The sequence below is a fragment of the Pezoporus wallicus genome, unplaced genomic scaffold (assembly GCF_028554395.1).
Source record: "Pezoporus wallicus isolate ANWC-B61680 ecotype Strahan unplaced genomic scaffold, APGP_CSIRO_Pwel_v1 contig_3487, whole genome shotgun sequence".
NCBI lineage: Eukaryota > Metazoa > Chordata > Aves > Psittaciformes > Psittacidae > Pezoporus > Pezoporus wallicus.
Window position 1 is genome coordinate 612,798 of NW_026636018.1, and position 21,568 is coordinate 634,365.

General features: G+C 41.2%; 1 protein-coding gene across 1 annotated transcript in view; it reads right to left on the reverse strand.

Moving 5' to 3' along the window:
• VIPR1 (vasoactive intestinal peptide receptor 1) overlaps nucleotides 1–21,568 on the reverse strand; it is a 103,492-nt gene that overhangs the window by 35,154 nt on the left and 46,770 nt on the right. Inside the window, exons 3-4 of the mRNA XM_057398922.1 lie at nucleotides 18,010–18,117; nucleotides 2,102–2,205 (exon numbers count right to left, since the gene is read on the reverse strand). Coding sequence (XP_057254905.1) covers nucleotides 2,102–2,205; nucleotides 18,010–18,117 — 212 coding nt within the window. The remainder of the gene's footprint in view (nucleotides 1–2,101; nucleotides 2,206–18,009; nucleotides 18,118–21,568) is intronic.

A 21,568-nucleotide genomic window follows, 5' to 3' on the forward strand; every position in this document is an offset into this window, starting at 1 on the left:
GACAGCAAAACAGCAAAACACTTGATAATACATGGGTATTAAAGGTCAGGTTGGAGAAGGAATCACTGCAAAGACTGCAAGGGCGCTACTTCAATGGCTGCATCATCTCCTTCTTAGGGACTACCAGAATTCACAGCTAAAAATCCCTACACGCAGCCTGGAAAGCACGCTCTTGTGAGACCTCACCTAGAGTACTGTGTGCAGTTCTGGTGTCCTCAACATAAAAAGGACATGGAACTGTTGGAACAAATCCAAAGGAGGGCCACGAGGATGATCAGGGGACTGGAGCACCTCCTGTATGAAGAGAGGCTGAGAAAGTTTGGGCTGTTCAGCCTGGAGAAGAGAAGGCTGTGTGGAGACCTCATAGCAGCCTTCCAGTAGTTGAAGAGGGGCTTTAGGGATGCTGGGGAGGGACTCTTCATTAGAGACTGTAGTGATAGGACAAGGGGTAATGGGTTAAAACTTAAACAGGGGAAGTTTAGATTGGATATAAGGAGGAAATTCTTTCCTGTTAGGGTGGTGAGGCACTGGAAGGTGTTGCCCAGGGAGGCTGGGAATGCTCCATCCCTGGCGGTGTTCAAGGCCAGGTTGGACGAAGCCTTGGGTGAGATGGTTTAGTGTGAGTTGTCCCTGCCCATGGCAGGGGGGTTGGAACTAGATGATCTTGAGATCCTTTCCCCTAACTATTCTATGATTCTATGATTTATCTATTTTTCATATTTTTCTTGTTGTTTCTGACTTGAAACCAGTAGGTGTTAAAGAGTGCATGAAGAGTTTTCAGCATGGAGGGTTATCACTCTGTTCTGGACTTCATGTGCCACACAGCCTGCTGTTCTGTTTTTTTCTATCCCCTTTATTTCTTCCTCCCTAAATTGACAGCCAATTCAACAACAACAAAAATCTATTCTTCACAGCCTAGTACTGCTTGTTCACCCCCCTCAGCCACCTTTCACACAAATTTAGACTTAAACAGCATGACAAAACAGTGGAAATCAAAAGAAAATAATTAAGAAAGAATTAAAAGAACATAATACATGTTCTCTTGGTAACGCGGCACTCTGGCAATGCTGCAACCCATTGGGTTGCCAAAACATGTCCCAGGAATTCCCAAATCCCCTTTGCAGCTGGAACAAAACCCAGAGCTCCTGAAGAAGGACCTTCCAGAGCAGACCTGTAACAATGGCTTTGGTAACATGCAAGTGGTGCCACACAACTTGATCTGAGAAAAGGGACACTTGAGGATGTGAAGGGTGGCTGACCTCTAAGGCAGACTAAGGCCCTCTTCAGTAAAGCCCTGAAATTCTTTGTGCAAGTTTCCCTTTGCTATTTTCTGTATTCTTCCACTATTAAGGCTAGCTGAGGTCTCTTCAGATTCTCCATTAACTCTTTGAGTGCCTTGGTAATGTGTGACCGTACATAAAGACCTACCACCACGTATATTTATTTCATATTGAGATTATGTCAAACGTTCAGAAACACTAGCATATGTCATACAACAAAAGAAAGGAAGGACATATTCAGCCTGGTGAAAAGAAGGCTCTGGGAAACCTCAGAGAAGCCTTCCCCATGGCAGGGATTGGAACAAAGTGATCTTTAAGATCCCTTCCAGTCCAAACCGTTCTATGATGCTATGATTCCCTTACAAAATTCAGTAACATTGCAAGAAAATATGTGTGCTCCCTACAGTTTTCTACATCTTTAGCTGGCTGAGATCAGCAGAGCAGTTGTGTAGCAAGTTGTGTGCTTTAGCGCTTTTTAGGCTTATATTGGCCTAGAAATACTGGAATCACCGTATCTACTTAAGGATAAATATAAATGTGGAGGGCTTTGCTTCAAACATGGAAAATCCAGCACCTGAAATTAAATGTAGGTATCACAAAGATGCTGGTCTGAACTCTGGCGTTGATTTCCTGCCACCACTCTGGAAATCAATGGGAGGATTATCTCTTTGACCAGATCTCTGCTTCCAGAGATCCTCAGGAGTATCTTTCCTTCTTGAGAAATCAGAGTGGGAATAAAAAAAATTTGGCATAGGAAGATCATGTGATTCTGATATCACTCTCTGGCAAATCTTGATGTCTACCCATCCAGGTTTACAAACCTCTTCCCCTGGAGTGCTGTTGGAATCATATCCACAAGCTATGGCATATGGTGCAGGGTACACATCCGTCCAGCCCTGGCTTGTACAATTCCTGGTCACGTTTCCTGGAAGAAAAGAGAGAAAGATGATTTAAAAAGAAATGTCCAGCTTGCTGTTCAACAAATACCTGCCTTTTGTTGATTCAAATGCCCGAGGACATTTCTTGTAACACACAGAACAAAATTCTCATATTTTGTTACGAAGTGTTTACATTACACAGAACACATAAATGGGAGGGACTCATTGGGTTGTAAAGTGCAAACCTCAAAACCAAGTACATTTTAATACTGAGGTGCCAAAAAAAAAAAAAAATCTCTTCTAATGGTACTACAATGACAGTTTTACTTGGACCTTTGGTTGCTGGCATTCCACCTGGATTGTCTGAGAATGTTACTGTCATACTGCCTTTGTTCCTGGAAAAGTTTTCTCTAAACAGAGCAGTGAATTATTTATGTATTTCACTTCACATGAGCCAAGACAGGGATAGATAAATTGCTCATTTTATAAAAAAGATCAGAGGTCTGAGAACTGACCATGAATGCAGTCCTCAAAACCCAGACCTTGTCTACAAGATGAGCCCTGACTGAATGTGATTCCTGGGAAATCTCTGCACCGAACCAAACACTTCAAAATTTGGCTATGAGGGGAGAAAACCCAGATACCTACAACCTGTATTACCTGTTTTAACATGTATAGTCAAAGGCAGGAAGATTTCCTTGACTCTTAAGCAAGTTGAGTGCCTAGAGCTTCCAACTGGCTAAAAAGCACCTTAATTAACATAAGGATGTCCCTCTCCTTCAGGCAGAACTGTCAAAACTGTGAAGTTCACATTCCTCTCTGGTACTCTGCACATCCTGGTCCATCTGGGATTATAAGACTGTTCAGTTCAAAGCATCTCTTACTCCTTAAGACATCTCTGCTTCCCGTATCAGCTAGACCTCAAAACCACATTGGCTATGGGCTGTACGGACCTTAAGCAAAAGAAGGAGAAATTAACAATCTGATCAGGACAGGTCTTACCCTAAAAGGTCTGTAGTCTAAAAGGCCAAGATTGATATTTGTCAGACAGAAATAACAAAGAAGCAACACATTGCACATTGCAAATTCCCCCAGCATCCACTCTGACCACTGGTCTGTATCCTGTCTATCTCATGCATCTCACTTGACTGTGGCATTTCTTCGGTGTCATTATCGAACAAAACTGCCTGCCATTCCCCACTGGAAAGCTGGTACAATAAGCCAGAATGAACAAGCAGTAGTCAAAACTTGGTTCTGAGATGAAGAATTACATCAGTGAAACTCAAGAGCTTGTAAACATTTCTAACAATCAGATTCTTTGCACAAGAACAATAAAACTCCTGCAAACAGGAGCAAATCAATTATGCAGCTATGAGTCATGAAAATGTTCAAGCATCACCTCCAGGAATTTCTGACAATTGAGTCATCTGAACATCTTCCTAAGCATAGACCTGTTTCACACTGAAATCAGCAGCAGCCTATCCCCTGGCTTAATTCGCTTCTTCAGTACCTGTGACAAGTAAAACTTTGACACTACACTTGCCCCTGTGATTTGTCTTTACAACAGACTGAAACTCCACAAATGCTCTGATGCCTTTGTTCATTTTAACAGCTGCTCCAAGAGAACTTAACTTTAGCACAGTTTGGTGAGTTGTTGTTCCCCAGGCTTTCTCTGAATGGTCATTGTTAGCATTTCTTTTTACCAGGGTTCCTATCAGGATCATAAGAGATCTTGTGCAAACAAAAGAGATCTTGTGCAAACAAATCAAGGATGTGACTGTTTAATACGTTTTCTTTTCTTTTTTTTTTTCTTGTTTGGTGTTTTTTTTTTTTGTGGGTTTTTTTTTTGAGTTGTTATGCAATTTCTGTTATTTCTTTTTCATTACAATGGATTCCATTATCTGAACTTTTCTGCTTCCTATTTCCTGCTCAAAACTCCTCCTCTCTGTTTGACGATGCTTTTAGCTTTCACGGTGGTTTTGATTCTTTGCTGCTTATTCTCAGTGTACTAAGAGGTGCTTATTTCAGCTTAATTTTCTCCTATTTCTTCTTTTTGAGTGCACTTCCTCAACAATTGTTTGATTGTTTTGTAATTCTCACTGCTCTCAATGCTACTTTCAAAAGTTGTTTTAATGCTTTAGCAGATGCGGAAACTAAGGTAGAGGGAATCACGATACATCATCACTGGGATGAAAAAATAGTAATAAAATGTCCCAGATTTCAGGGAAAATCACTTCCCAGAGACTTTTTTCTACCGCCCTTTGATGCTCATGTCAGTTTTTGATGAGCAAATTCACAAACATGGTGTGATACAACAAACCTTTCTAATAACTCTCATATTCAGCACTAGATGTCTGGGAGGTGCAAAAAGTACAAGGTTAGAAGACACAGATTTTACCACACCATAATTATGGCTCAAGTGATGGATAATGTCTCCCCTCAGAGCAAAAAACTACTACCTACCAGCTTACTTTCTATACTGAAAATTAACATAAAATTTGGAAAAGAGCCTCACAAGCTTAATTCTTACTCCGAGGTTTACAGGCAGCAAACTTTGGACTGAAGCATTACACTGAGATTTTTATGTTACAAGGTCAAATCCCAGCTCTGCCACAGACCTCCAGTGAACATGCAGCCAGTCCTTATGATCTCCCTGGTGGGGATATCTGATTACTGGTGGGGTCTCAGATTCCCCACCAGTAAGTAGGTCTTCCTGGGACAAGTAGTAAAATCCGATCTTCTGTCAATGGGAAGGCAAAGTGTTAAAAGCACCAAAAGTTTTATATACTCTTTTCCTGAACCATCTCCCATTAACCTGTGTTTGTTTCTCAATGCACTAATGCACTAATGAAATACACTGAACCTGCAAAATTTAAGTGGTAGTATCAGAACAGACAGGGCTCCTGGACTTGGAAATGGTATCTCCAGCCTTTGACAGCTCATAACGGTTCCAATACTTTCTCATTTCCAATCAGACTGAAGCTAAATCTTACTAAACTGTATCCCTGGAGAATAAACAAGAAAGGAGACCAGGGTTTATAACTCTGTAACACATAATTAGCAAGGCACAGTGGAGGAGATGATGCACTAAGAACTGAAAAGCAGTACTGCCAGTACATTTGTGCTCCAGGCTCTTCTCTACTTTGTAGATAAAGGAGGTTCAAGTCCCAGTGTTAACAGAGTCCCTTTAATGGGGTTGGTATTAGTTAACAGCCATGAAATAATCTGTCTTTTGTCAGGTTTGTATTTAATTTTGATCAGAAAAGTTACAGCTTCTCTGATCACTTAAGCTGGTGGATCTACTCCTAAAAGCCAAATCCATTCAGGTGAGATGAGGCCTCCCATTTAGAAAAAAAACAAACCTACAGAAAGTTTCAACTGAAAAAGCCACAACTCTTATTTACGATAACAATAATCTCATAACATGTCTTATTAGAACCCACCTTACAGCTTTCATAGAATCACAGGATGTTTGAGGTTGGAAGAGACCTTTGAAGGTCATCTGGTCAACCCCCCCTGCTAAAGCAACCAACTTGGTCTGGCTGCTCAGAAGCATGTCCAGATGCCTTTCGGATATCCTTGGAAATCTCCAAGGATAGACACTGTACAGCCTGCTCCAGTGCTTGGTCATGCTCACAATAGAAAAGCGTTTCCTTATGTTCAAATGGATCTCCCTGTGTTTCAGTTTGGTCATGGTTAGAAAATGCAAAGCAGTTAGAAAGTGCAAGGGGGTTTCATTCCTTCAGGCATGCATTTGTGAATGGGAGCCTTGTGTGTAACACAAGTCCTCTTCTGGGTGCTGTCAGGAGCACAGAGCAAATCCCTGGTTCCCATTTCAGGCATGCACAATCTCTGCAGAAGCAAGAGGCGTTTGGTCCCATGAGGATGGGATATTGTCTGTGAGACGCTGCTACTGATGCTGCAAAGAGGAGGTAAGGCAACTAGGCTAAACTGTTTTCACTGTAATGTAAATTAAGTGAAATCTCGCCACATCTGCCAAAGGTGTAAATCATGCATGCTGGGAGATATCCTGGCTTGCAGATGCACAATAATTGCTAAGGTGCAATAACTCAATTGTTTATCTGAATCTTGAGCAAAGCATTGCAGGGAGACAATTAGAAGGATCTCAGCATCCCACAGCTCTTTCACTGCTGTCTTGTCTCTTTGCAGATATCAGGACAAAGGAGTTTAAAAAAGAAGTTTTGAAGGGAAAGAGGTGTTGACCTTTTCATATGACTCCCTGCTAGGTAGGAGGGGATGGATGTGTAAAGGGAGCAAAATAACAGCGCAGAAATGAGAAAGAGAGGAAACAAACAAACAAACAAACAAGCTAGTTCTTTACAAGCAGCAAATATAATCTGCAGAGGTAATTCTTATATAAGCTAAAGCCTTACATAGCTACTGCCAGAGAACCAGGAAGGGAAACTAAAGCAGTCAGCTTTCCAAAAGAATGCTGTGGTATAAAAGACACTGCTTACAGAAGGGAATTACAAGTGTAAATATAAGGCTAGACCTTTTGCTCATTTATATCAGTGTTTATGACAGTCAATACATAAAGCACTATTGAAAGGCAAGGGGCGAAGCCACAGGCCTGAATAACCAGTTCTGGTGAAGTTTTACTGCAAGTGCCTTAAAGGCAAATGTGTAATGTGATGGGCCACAACTATTCAATCAAATCACGGCATTTCTTGGTACTGCCTGAGACATGAGCTCCGCCTCTTTGCAGATATACTGACCACAGAAGTGCAAATGGGTCAAGCCCCAGTGAAATCAGTAGGGTCTCTCCTAAGCTCAACACTCTCTGGTCTGCAGCGCACTAAACACTATCCAACTGCAAAGTTAAGCAGACAAGATGGGCCATCCAAGCCAATGTAAACTGCTGTAGATTTATTATATGTATATATTTATAAGAAAACACATCTCTTCCTCATGCTCTACCTCTGCCTGTTTTCCTTGACAATCTGCTTGCAATGTGTCGTGGTGATTAATGATCATGTACATGAAGCACGGGGAGAGATTGCACTTCCTCCATACACTTTTCCGTCTTTCTAGTATCATGTCTGCTGTCAGAGAGGACTTCACCATCTGGCCCAGCAGCCACTCTTGGTTTAAACAAATGCTTCACAAAGCCCTCTCTAATTTCCTAATCCAGTTTAATGGCAAACCTATTATGGAAGCAGAATTGATAGTTGTAATCAATTATCCGAATGCTCTCATTTTTCGTTCTGATTAGCTTGTGTGGCTGTCCAAAATCTGGTACAGGGCTCACATCTAACCTAGGCAGCTTTTTCTTACTTGCAGGGTGATTCAGAAACTCCCTGCTCCGGGTAGCAATGACAGAAGGAAGGAAATTCCTCTTAATGACAACAAGCAGGACTGGCTAAACTCCGAGACAAGTTTTGGTTAAAATCCCCCACGTTTCTTTTTAGCATTAAAAAAAGCCCCAGTAAAATAAAAGAAAAGCTAACACCTGTAAACTCGTGATGGAAATGTCAGAGTATTCCTGCTTTTAATTCAGGCTTTAGATATTCAGTTTTTACTACCTGTTTTAATTTGATTTCTTTTGAAGAAAGAAGCATTCTCCTCTTCCTATCCCAAATCACTCTTGCCATTTTTTAGTTGGATTAACAAATAACAATGAATTGACAGTACTGATACTGATCAAGAAACATGAAGGACTTTTTTTTGGTCTTTTATCCCAATTGGGTGAAGATTTGTAGAATCTTCCTAGGAAGGTTAAGCAGCTAAATTCCTTTATGGCTTTACATCTTGCATATCCTGGTGACTGTAGAAATATCTTCTTATCTCTCTCAAATGGAGGCTGCATAAAAGCTAGTGTTCCCCTGAGTTTATCTTATTCCTATAGTCTGAATTTTTCTTACCTCTTTTTAATAATTCTCATTCCTCTTTATATTTCTGAGTTTCATTTGTACCCTCCAATACCTTTTCAGTCCTATGATTTCTTTATATGCTGTATGAAAACATACCTCCAAATGCTTATTTTAGACCTGCTGATGAACAATTTCATTGAGCACCCCTCCGCTCACATATCATGAAACAATCATTCCTCGCCTACTTTCTCCACAATGTTCATGACCGTATTTACCTCTGACTTGCACCCTTTCAAATAGTGTTTTTAACAGATGAAAAAGCATTAATCTAAGAACTCTACTTGTAGCTACAGTAGTCTGTCCATACCTTTACTCATACATTGTTTCAACGATAGTGGCCTAGTCCTCCTTTGGATGTGAACCTCTCACTATCGCCTGACAGACCTCAGCTGCAGCTTCCACGAGGTCTTCTGGCCTTGATCTTGGTCCCTCTGCTGCCCACACAAAAAGCCCACGAGGTTGACACCAAGCCTCCAGGTTCCTCATAGTCCTATACAAGGAGTCGAACACTGCTCTACAGTGATTACTTATTTCCATCACTGTTTCTTAGGAAAAATGGAGAGATGCTCTGCAGCAAAACACTGCACACACAATTTATTAATTGGGATAGATTTTTTGATACAGGAACAAACACAAGTAAAACTTCAAATTCAATTTCCAGATTTATAAATGGAATGATGTGGAAGAGATACGAATCAAAATGACTTTGCAGATTGGGTTATACCAACTAGTAAAGGGCCTGGTAGAGGAATGACATGATTTATTCATGGCACAGCAGAAGAGAAGTGACAAGTTAGTGGAACCAACATAAAAACCTAAAACATTTTCTTTATGGAAGATGTTTGATCTCTGGGTAGGAGTTAAACACTGAACAAGTGAACTGAATAAAGGCAGAGAGATAACTGCATTCCAAACAATTTGTTGACTATGTCCAGCTCTTAAGATTTTTCTCTTTGTTAATTTCTTTTTGCCTCTCATCTTTTTCAAATACACACTTCAGACTCAGAAACATGTCTGAAAGTTGTGTCACAGGTGAGGTTTGGCTCTTTGATCTTACTGGAAGAAACCCTCTTACTGGCTTTTAATGGGAGCCTGGGTCAGTCATTGCTAAGGCGTGTTTGCTTTTGTCTCTCTCTCACTTCTCTTGCTCTTTTTTTTGTAATAGCTTCTAAAGGAGAGGGGAAGGTCTGCTCTGAGTGGCAATCTGTCCTACTTCTCTGTCATCATATTCCATGGCTAGAGACTGATTTTATTTGTTTTTTTTTCCCCAAGCAGAAGCTATTAAAGCAATAGCAGTTCTTATCATTTACTCTTCTTGAGATGCTGCTGAGGTCACTGGAACATCTCTAGTTCCAATTATTTTATTATTGATCTGTTCTATTGTTGCTTGGAATACCTGAGACTTTCAGACAGCTACAGCTTGGACTAAAGTAGATAATGAAGTAGATCTTGGAGAAGCTTGTGGGGTAAGCCATGACAAGGTATTTTCCAAATTTGCTTTATCTGCCTAAGACATGATTTCACAAGGTATCATTCTTTTAGTACAATTTCTACTTAATGCTTCAGGCTATTTTAAATTATCAGTATTTTATACTTTAATGCCATAGTACAACCTTTAGCGTTGTGTCAACAAGTCACAAGATAGACACAGCGTTCAGTTTCTTTATTTGTTCTTTTTCACATCACTTGGCCTGCATTTATTACTGCCACATCTCTAGCTCTCTGAAACTTACTGCACCCTGTATTTTGGGCTGTCCTAATTGCATCAGTGGAGCTACCTGAAAAGGGCTTTTAAACCACTTGCTTCAATGAGGGGCTCACCCTCATGTTATTTCATAGGGAGCTCTTCTCTTTGCTCTGTGCAGTTGTGTAGAGTTGTCTGTGTGTGTGCCAGAACACAAAGGGGTGAGGAGAAGTGATAGTTGGGTATTGCTTCAGCCTGAACCATCGTGTATGTTAACAGTAAATGACATAACCACATGTATGTTAACAGTAAATGACATAAATTCATAGAATCACAGAATGGTTTGGGTTGGGAGGGACCTTAAAGACCATCTAGTTTCAACCCCCTGCCATGGGCAGTGGCACCTTCCACTAGACCAGGTTGCTCCAAGACCTGTCCAACCTGGCCTTGAACACTGCCAGGGATGGGGCAGCCACAGCTTCTCTGGGCAACCTGTGCCAGGGCCTCACCACCCTCATAGACTTGTTCACTTCTGTCCTAATAAACTTGGGTAATGCTACAAAGGATTAGTTAGTCTGTTTCAAAGTGAAAGTGTGGAGTGAGGGTGTAATTTACAAATCTCTCTTCAAATGAATCAGAAAAAAAAAAACCAACACAAAAAATCCAGAGAGACAACAGAATTAGATCTTTGCTGTCCATCAAACTGAGTTTGTCCATCAAACTGACATCTGTCAGAGGCCAGGAATGATACAAGCCACGTTTTGTGTGTAAGTGCTCACAACATCTGAGATGCACATAGGGTCAAATGATAGTTAAAAAGACTTTAGGCACAATATCAAAAAAGAGAATGACAAAAGACAATGACAAAGCTCTTGGTTTGTATTTGTTGAATCGAAACGTGCCACAGACAAAAAGATACTTTCTAAATTCAAATGAAAAAGCTATCAGATGGAAAAGTAGGAATGCGCAAATTTAAAATGGTAAGAAGACACGAAAGAATAAAACCAAAAAAGATGTAATCTTCATGATGGATTACAATTTAAAACATCCACATTAACACAGTGAGACACATGATTTCTCAGGTTAGTCTCTGCACTCTGCTTATGCAGAAAGAGCTTGTTTAATAACTTTGGGTCAGATTCTGAATGTAATGCTGGCATAAACTTCAGTTACTTTGGTTTTAAAGCCCACAGAAAAATTTGTCTCCAATTTCTTTAGATAGAAGACAATATTTGTTTACAACTTGCAATTATTAAACATGCAAGTGATTTTGATGCATCTGGAAATTTTATTTATGTGTCTGTGCATGAGCAGATTTGGTCCACCTTCAGCTGCAGTCCTGAGTGTCTGTTCTAAATAACTCCATAGACTTCCTCCAGTGAAGAGTGGGGAAATCACAGGCTGATTCAAACCCCAGAGAAACACCTCCAGGCCATACAGGATGTGCTTTTCTGGGTAAACAGGCAGGAGAACACCCATATATCTGATTAGATTTACTGTTGAGCTTTCATACAGCTAACATTAGGTGATACTGAGCCTTATTACCTGCACCATGTAGACAGGAAGGAGTGAGGCTGAAATCAGTAGAAAACCCATCTTGATCATCACATGATCTTGTCTGAATTCAGAAGTTTATAAATCCCTTGACCAGATTGAATCACCTTTCTGATGCAGCCTAGACTTTTTAGATTCCAACTGCCATGGAAAAGCTTGCCGTTTTCATGAATCAATGCTGATAAATAACCCTGTCATTTCCAAATTCTTGTTTAAGATTGCAAACCTAACCAGTGTTTGCACAAATATGTACCTTAGAGGTGACACACAATAAACCAGCATTTTTTCTAGTTGATGTTAGCCACGGGAGTCTGGTTACATGACTCTCATCCCACCCTAATCCTTGCCTGAAGAATTGCACAAAACCATCTGAACGAGCATCATGGAAATCAGCTTATCAAACTCTGAATGCATATAGTAGCTGTCAACAATAAGCACAGACAGTTTCATGCTTGTTCTAAGACTCCAGGTAGCCAGTAAAAACATTGCTTCCATGGATATACAAAGCCAGATATGACTTGGAGCATTTGCTTCTCAGCATGTAGGATTTCAGACAGCTAAACAGGACAAAGAGCAGCAGCTTGAAGCCAGGAAATATTCTGAGCCAGACAGAGAGCATTCTTAGCAACAACATTGGAAGGAGGGGCCATAATTTTGCTGAAACAACTCAAGATTCATGTGAGACCAATATTTAAAGACTTAGCTTGCCTTTAATAAGATCATAATGCACAAATATATTCTGTGAACAGGTGCAGAATCCTTCACTCTCCTAGCAGTCAGTGAGTAACACGGTCTGGTCTCTTTCCCTGTCTGTATCTTTGGCTCACTGCATATGAAACACAGTGGGGACATCAGAAGAACACACAGAAGCAGCCCTGGAGATGCCCTGCATCCTTAAAATCATCTAATCACTTTAGAAATTCATTAAAACTATCTCCAAAGTTAGTCTTTACTTCCCACATAAAACCCCACTGGAACCTTCCTCCAGTTTCTACTGTGACTCTATTCATGGCAGTTTGCATGTTCTGCTTTTGTTGAGTATTAGCTTAAACTACCCTTTTCCCTCCTTGATTTCATTCTTTCAATGGAAACCCACCTTCTGTGTTACTAAACCAAGCAAGTGTCACTAAGCCAGCTACAATTTTCTAGTCTCTTCTGGTATGATGGGCTTTTATTTACCAGAATAACTATCTTCCATGCCTTCAGTTTGTTGGTTGTTTACATGCAATAGGGGATGACTAAAAAGCAGTGGCAATGTATTTGGAAACCACAGTAGGATGAAGCAAGTCATGTCTGACACTCTTGCACTCTGGAGGAACAGGAGAAGCTTTGGAGAAACTACTCCAGTGGCTGAGTTTATTTCAGGAGCCTTCCAAGTACTAATCCTAGTCCAAGGATCCAACTGGTAGAAGGCATGACTGGGGAATGACGATGTCCATTATTCAAGAGGACACTTGGAAACTTAACAAATGCTTCAGGTGGGCAAGCAAAGTGGTACTGTCATCATCTGTGATTTATGATATATCAGGATAATTTTCATAGAACTTCCCAACCGCTTCCTTGCACTGTGCCTTTTCTTTTACATGTGCACAAATGTCACAATAGCTCTGAGAATTTCTGTGGTCTTCTAGAATTTCAATCTGCTGGAGGAGGTTATGTCTAAATGCAATAGGAGGATGGCAGAGCATGAACCACTACCGGATGGCAATGCCAGTTAGATGCTGTGATGGCTTCCCACCCTCATAAAAATGCTCTGATGACAGTGCCTGTTCCAGACAGCACTGTCACAGTTTGGCTACACCTGCGAAGTTGTGCACTCTCCAGTAATCCAGAAGAAGTAAAAATTCATTGTATGGGATCCATCAGTGCAAACAACTTCTAGTCCCTTGTATCATTCATGCCCAGTGTTTGGCAGCGTGTTTCTAACATCAGCAAAGAGTTTGTATTTGGCGTGAAAATGATGAACAAAAGACCTAAGTGTTTGAAGACATTATATATTGGAGAAAGGGGGGAAATCAGGGACTTGCAGAGCAGGGGAGAGAAGATACAGCTGCAGCTGTGGTAATATTTGGTAACAATACTGGTATGGTTTCAATGCACTTGACCAACACTGAAGGATTTTGAGTTGAACTATGCAAATGCATGTAAGTATTGGTGTGCTTAGCTCCATGCAGATTAAGCTGCCATGCCTGGGTGACTACCCACCTGCAGACAAGACAGCTCTGTTCTAGATGGTTTAAAAATAAGAATATACCAGTATTCACAGTGAATGGCAGTCAGTAGGCCCACTAAACAGAAGGAAGAGAAATGGAGCAGGAAAGGGAAGCAAAAGGTGTTCATGAGGAAAATGACTCATGGGAAAGGTAAGCAGAAGTAAATTTAGAGCACTAGAGATAAAAAGGAGTTTGGCAAGCCCAAAACTCAGAAGGAGCTCACCTCCTTGAGTAGGATTTCAGATCTTGGTTATTCCCATCCTTGCCCCCTTAATTAATCTCATAGTTAAAACCTAAAAACTGCCAGTGTTATTTTTTTACCATTTAACTTGCGTAAGATGGACAACTTGCTTTTGGAGAAATTGCAGGAAATAAATCTCTATTATGAATATCACCTTCCATATTTTGAAAGAAAGCCACAATGCTCTGGTCAAGGGATAGCAAGTTATGCATTTTAATAAAAAAAGGTGCAAAAAATATTTTCATCTAGCTCCTTCATATGGTACTGACGAATGTCATGAAATAATAAAAATCTTCTGTATTTGTGAATGGCATAAAAATTTAATGTCAAATGACATCAGGACTATGCTAGGCATTTTAAGGTTTCTAAATGCCACGAGAAATTTTATCCTTTATTTACCATGAGAAATGATATTAGTCATTTGAAGAGCATATTCATTGGCAGGAAAATCACTTCAACTCTTTGTTTCCCAGTATTTCACCCTTTTCCTGCTATAAATATAAGAGATTTTCTCTTGCTCACAACTTGGTATAACCTTTCATGTTCCTGCAAAGGGATCAAAGAGTAAGACATAAACATTAACTGGACGATTGATTTTTTTGGAAGTTATTCAATGCTACTCACTACTACTAAAGAAGAATTGCTCCACAGAGTTTAATGGCATTAATTTTGCAACAAATCATAGAATCATAGAATAGTTAGGGTTGGAAAGGACCTTAAGATCATCTAGTTCCAACCCCCCTGCCATGGGCAGGGGCACCTCACACTAAACCATCTCACCCAAGGCCTGGTCCAAACTGGTCTTGAACACCGCCAGGGATGGAGCATTCACAACCTCCCTGGGCAACACCTTCCAGTGCCTCACCACCCTAACAGGAAAGAATTTCTTCCTTATAGCCAATCTAAACTTCCCCTGTTTTAAGTTTTAACCAGTTACCCCTTGTCCTATCACTACAGTCCCTAATGAAGAGTCCCTCTCCAGCATCCCTATAGGCCCCCTTCAGATACTGGAAGGCTGCTATGAGGTCTCCACACAGCCTTCTCTTCCCCAGGCTGAACAGCTCCAACTTCCTCATCCTGTCTTCATACAGGAGGTGCTCCAGTCCCCTTGATCATCCTCGTGGCCCTCCTCTGGACTTATTCCAACAGTTCCATGTCCTTTTTATGTTGAGGACACCAGAACTGCACACAGTACTCCAGATGAGGTCTCACAAGAGCAGAGTAGAGGGGCAGGATCACCTCCTTCGACCTGCTGGTCACACTCCTTTTGATGCAGCCCAGGATATGGTTGGCTTTCTGGGCTGCGAGCGCACACTGAAGCCGGCTCATGCTCATTTTCTCATCAACCAACACCCCCAAGTCCTTCTCTGCAGGGCTGCTCTGAATCTCTTCTCTGCCCAACCTGTAGCTGTGCCTGGGATTGCTCCAACCCAGGTGTAGGACCTTGCACTTGGCATGGTTAAACTTCATGAGGTTGGCATCAGCCCACCTCACAAGCGGGTCGAGGTCCCTCTGGATGGCATTCCTTCCCTCCAGTGTATCAAACAAACCACACAGCCTGATGTCATCAGCAAACTTGCTGAGGGCGCACTCAATCCCACTGCCCATGGCAGGGACAAAGATGTTGAACAAGACCGGTGCCAACACCAATCCCTGAGGGACACCACTCGTTACTGGTCTGCAGCCGGACATTGAGCCATTGACCACAACTCTGTGTGCGGCCATCCAGCCAGTTCTTTATCCACCGAGTGGTCCATCCATCAAATTGATGTCTCTCCAATTTAGAGACAAGGATGTCTTGCGGGACAGTGTCGAACGCTTTGCACAAGTCCAGGCAGATGACATCAACTGCTCTACCCCTGTCCATCAGCTCTGTAGCCCCATCATAGAAGGCCACCAAATTAGGCAGGATTTCCCCTTAGTGAAGCCATGCTGGCTGTCACCAAGCACCTTGTTGATTTTCATGTGCCTTAGCATGCCATCCAGGAGAATCTGCTCCAAGATTTTGCCAGGCACAGAGGTGAGACTGACTGGTCTGTAATTCCCCGGGTCATCCATTTTCCCCTTCTTGAAAATGGGGGTTATATTTCCCTTTTTCCAGTCATCGGGAACTTCACCTGACTGCCATGATTTCTCAAATATGATGGCCAGCAGCTTCGCAACTTCATTTCCCAGCTCCTTCAGGACCTGCGGATGGATCTCATCAGGACCCATGGACTTGTGCCCATTCAGATTTTTAAGATGGTCTCAAACCAGTTCCTACATACAGCTCTGACTGCACTGACCAGATTACTGTTGATGTTAATGGGATCCCAGACACCTATCTGATACAGACACACCTGCATTAGAAACAGCAATAATTAAGAGAGCTGAAGTCACTCCCTCCGACAAAGCAAGTCAATCTGTGCTTTACCATACTAAGCAAGGTAAGACAAATAAGAAATAGGTATTGCCATGGTGCTGTTCATCTGATCTCTTAAAATTGGCTCATTTATCATGAGATGAATCATGTCCTAGCCATCACTGACCCAACCAGCCAGCTATCAAGTGACTGAAACCCCTGGATGACAGATGCAGAAAAATACACTTAACCAGAGGAAATTCATCCAAAGCAGTGTGAAATTGCCTAGAAGGCTGCTGATCTTGCCAACTACAAGGCTAGATGACATTTGCTAATCTTTGCTCAAAGAAGAGCGCAAAAGCCAGCAGCCATATTACAACATGGGTATGCAGGAAAGGGCCATGGGTTGGCTTGTTTTCAAGGCTCTTTCTTGGCCTGGAACATTAAATGCACAGAGAGCCCAAGTCATGTCCTGACTGCTCTCAGTGAAGTCTGGACTTCTCTCATGATACGAATCATTCACTTGCCTAAGCATAGGGTTTTTTTGAGATACCCTTAACTTATCTGAGAGACCCAATGACACATGTACTACAGGAGAACTGCACCTTTCTGCAAGGGAATGTGGTGCCCTGGGATATCTCGGAGAGTAGTACTTGCCCCTGAGTGGGCAAATTTATTCAGTCTCATAAGCCCATCCTACCACACAGTTAAAGGCATTCCACTTTCATATATACAATACAAATGTGTTTGTGTGCATATATATATATGTATAATCAAATATATACAATACTTTCCTCATTGCTGTGCTCTGGTGGGATGAAGTATAAAAAAATTAGGTTTTTTCTTCCTGTTTATCTAACTCTGTCAGCTCTCTAAAACCCAGTGAGCAAATGTGCTAAGAGAGGACACAAAGCATCAACAGCCACCAATTATTCCACATGGCTCAACCAACGTTCAGAGTCTCATCCTGCAAGATGTGATATTACAGCAGCTTCTGCCTGCTTTCTCTGCAATGATGAACTGCAGGTGAATTTTGGAAACAGCAAGGTTACAGCACTAGGATAGGACTCCAGGATTTTGAATTTCCCGTCTGGTTCTGCAAAGACTGTTGGCGCGGCCTTGGGCAAGTCATGTAATCAGCATGTGCGGGTTAATCAGTGGAGTGCCGTGGTCTGTTAAACAGGGACAGTATTGTATCCTTTCTCTCATTCATAATCTATCATGCGTGTTTGGACTGCAAAGCTGTAAAAGTGGAGACTTATCAGCTTGGTGCATACTCTTCAGTGCAAAAGCATTTAATTCTCCGTGGAGGCCTGCAGGAATGCTATAATAAAAATAGTAAATAATGACTACGAACTACCAGGAGACAAAGAACCCTGTTGCTGCACTGCCCTTGAGACCTGAGTTTTAAATTAAGGTTTCCCGGAACATCCCGAACAGTGAGTTAAGCTACTTTCCCCATTAACCTTCCCCACCGAGTATTTGCCAGGTTAATTTCTTGGCCTGTGGCCAAATCTGTCATTTCAGCAGAAAAATACTTTATTATGTACAGTTTCAGCTTGTTTATTTTATGTCAGTGACTTAATTAATTACAGCGCTAAACTGTTTTGTTTTGTACAACAAACATACTATTATACAGGTTGATTCAATTTTCACTGCATAACATCCTTATTACTAGATTTCACCAGGAGCCATTTTTGCATCTGTATGATCCAGAGCAATATGTGGTGCTGCACGAAGGATAAGGAGGTTGCTCTAATGGTTTGGGCATTCATGTATGTCTTGGAAACCTCCTTTACCTTCTGCCAAGAGCTTCTTTCTCCCTCTGATTATACCAAGAAGTATGCCCTGGGATATGATATGAAGCCCCACAGGCAGTGAAGCCATAAACCCACTTCAGTGCAATGAGCTGTCTGGTTTTTCTTACCAAGAAAAGTTGTGAGGAATCTGAAGTACTTTGGGCAAGGCCGTACCACAACTTCTCCCACCTCCGCTTCAGGCCAGCATGTGATGTTGTCCCATTGCCTTCTGCAACCTGGGGGAAAAGAGAAAAGCAGATGGTAGAACTAAGCACAAGTGGGATCTGCTGGATGGAGCAGAGGAATTGGGCCAGAGCAGCTGTGCAAAAGTGTGTGGAGCTTATCATCTTGGTGCAGGCACCTTCTGGAAGGAAAGGCAAGAAATATTTTCTTTAAACTCATAATGTTAATCTACCCCAATCCATGAAATTCAGCAGTGGTGTTGTCTGTAATATTCCAAAAATATTACAGAAAGAACAGTAGATCAGTGCAAGAACTAGGCAAATCAGAGTAAATAGAGAACAGTGCCTTTTTTTAAGATGAAAAAGGCAGAAATGCCTAATTAAGTATCTCTCTTCCTTGCCCTTAGCTCTCCTTGTTGCATTAAAACACCTGGTCTGAACATGTGAGATGTGCTTTCCTTCCTTCAAACTTGGGTCACTACCTTTTTCTTCCCCTTGAAATGAGATGATTGCACAGGGGATGTGCTCAGCAGGGAAGGGATGCTGATGACAGTCAAGAGATCAGGAGCCAAATCCCTTCCCCAGAAGCATTTTTTCTCCTTAAAAAAGGAAGAAGGAACAAAACACTCCTGTGGGCTGACGAGGGACAGTGCTGCTGTCAGGGGATGCTCTCTATGGAAGGGTGGCACAAGGTAGTATGCTCCTAGCTGTCCAACCTAGGAATGAACACATAACCAATGCTGCTAACTTCAGGGAGAAAACTTCAGGGTTTGTTATAATTAAGCATCTCTGAAGATTTTCTGCATAGAATAAAAGCTTTCTGGGAGAAAAAAAATTGCATGTCCTTCCTACAGAATTATACTATCTTGTTCTGATTTTGCCCTTTAATTTCTGCTTTCACAACAGACATTAATGATGTCACACACATGCTGCACTGTTGAATAACACAACATTAGAACTGAAGCCAAAAGGACCTGGTAGACCTGAATTAAAACAAACAAACAAACAAACAAGTCATGTTTTTGCCTCAACATATTACATATTTTAGAGTTCTTACTAGAATTTTGAAATTTTTTTTTCCCCCTTCAGGCACATGCACTTCAATTGCTGCCTTGGTTAGATAGACAGGTTGTCAACAGATCTCACTTTTTTTATAGCACCTCTGCTCTCAGATATTTCTCATGCCCGATTAGATTGCAACACTTCCCCAAATGTGACTAGCATGTTACTGTTAAGGTTAACAGCATAACAAGAGGAACTAGACTATGAAGAAGAAAGCTTTGAGAAAATACTTTTCACATGCAAGTAAAGGGAACTATGAAAACCATTGTCAAGCTGCAGTTCTTGATAATTATATCCCAATCTGAAATTCCTCCTTTAAATCATTTCTCACTACTTCAGCTAAGAAAAAGGCTGGTGTCATCACCAGTCTGCTCAGACTGAGACAGTGTGCTGTCTCAGATCAATAAAGAGAGCACATGAAAATGCTTTGAAGCTGAAAAAGATCCCTCAGCTCTCTTTCAAAGTTATTTTACACGTTTTAGTTTTCTTCTTTCATGAGCAAACAGAACTTTTCAAACAAAGTCCTGAGGTGAGTTTATCGGAGCCTGAGAAACAGAATACCTGGCGGTATCTTCCTCGTGCATGCTTTTCTGTAGAATTCATTAAAATTCAGGTTTCTAATATCAGGTTCAAAGCTCAGTTTCCAAAGTGTCATCTGCCACCAAACAGCCAGCAGCTCCAAAAGTATTAAGATATTAGCTATTCTGCCGATGGAAAATAGATGATTTTGTGACAAGATCTTTCATGTTCTACAATCTTTTCCTCCATCAACCTCAATAAATTATAATGCACCCATTACCTCAGGACAGGTAATAAATTATAATGCAAAATAAAATACAAGGTGATAGTATCAGATGGCTTTTTAAATGCCCTGAATTCTGCATTTTCAGAATTTTTGTGATCTTTATCTGTTTTTGTGTTAGCATTTTTCACCACAACCTGTGATGCATGAAAAAAAAGCTTTTAGGTGCTTACTTTTGTAACAAAAGCTCTCTTTAATTAAAATAAAGTGAAGACACACAACACTGGCCTTGCAAGAGACACAAAGTGGATGTTTAAACATTGTTGCCTCTGTAAAGACCTCTCACACATACCTACTGGCTCTTCCAACACTATTCTTCCTTATTGCCCCACCATATGGGCTGACAATATTTGTGCAGCTGCCTAGAAGGATCCAGGTTTTAAAGGTGGGATTTACATCCCTAAATTTATACATCTAAAAGTCAGATCTAAAGAAGCCAACAGAAACTAGAGCTCTGCCTGGCAGTTCATGTAGTTCACTGTACGATGGATATCTAAAGTTAAGAAAATGAATCATTCTTTGGAGATATCATCTTCTCTCCAATGACTGGGAGACAGCCTGCATAAGCAACTTGAGTTTAATGAACTGGAACAATACAAAGACTGATACCGACAAGGGGCTTTGCATTTGCAGTTTAACACTTGCTGCTCGCCCAGTAGTCATCCCATGACAACATCTGGCAAAAGTCTGTGCCTGTCCATCCAGAACACAACCATTACCAAATATCATTTGAGAAAATGTTTTTCTTTCTCCAAAATTGATAGACCTTACCCAGGCAAACTGCTGGGATCAGGGGGTTGGCAGGCAGTATTCTGTCATGTCAGCATGACAGACCAATACTTAAAAAAAACTATTTGAGGGCAGAAACAGCTGCAGTGTGCTTCAGAAAAAGGAAATCCCTCTCTTCCCTGTGGCATCACTTGGCCTTCACAAATGTAGTAAGGATGAAAATTTGTTTTGTCTGATCAAATCATGTTTAGTGATTGCTAAGTGCTTTTCCATTAATTCATTCTGAACATTGCCTTTTGTTGCCCTCCTTACACTCAGTATCTGTAGGAAGGATGCAGAGGTATTTAACAGTTCTCACCCAAGGCAGCAGGTACAAATGAGCCATGAATACATGTGCCCTTCAACTCCACTTCAATAAAAAGAACTGTTCTGCTCATTTGCTTGTTATTGAAAGCTGAGGAATACACACTGCCAAGGGCTGTGCTTTGCTTTGGAGAGGATCACGAATGGAGAAGCAGTATGAAAATAAGCATGTGACTTTCAAGACAGTACCGTTTACCACATCCCTCAGTAATCAGGTACAGTCTTTAAACTTTTCTCATCATAAATACATATATATATGTACACATATATGAGTCTTTTCCTTTTCAATTATTTTAACTGCAATTTCCATATCTCAGCTTTGTCCTGCTGTTGCCTGGTAGATCATGAAGTGCTCTCTGGAGCCAAATATCTTCTTCTGGAGGGCTGCAGGGGGAAATCCTTCAAGACTCTAAGCTGCCTCTTAACCTTCAGATAAGCAGATCAAACTGCTCATCATTGCCCAGCAAGCCACACAATTAGTGGAAATACCAGCAGACACCTATCACCCCCTTAAAGCAGTCTTCTGAAGTCTTGCACAAGGTATGGGCT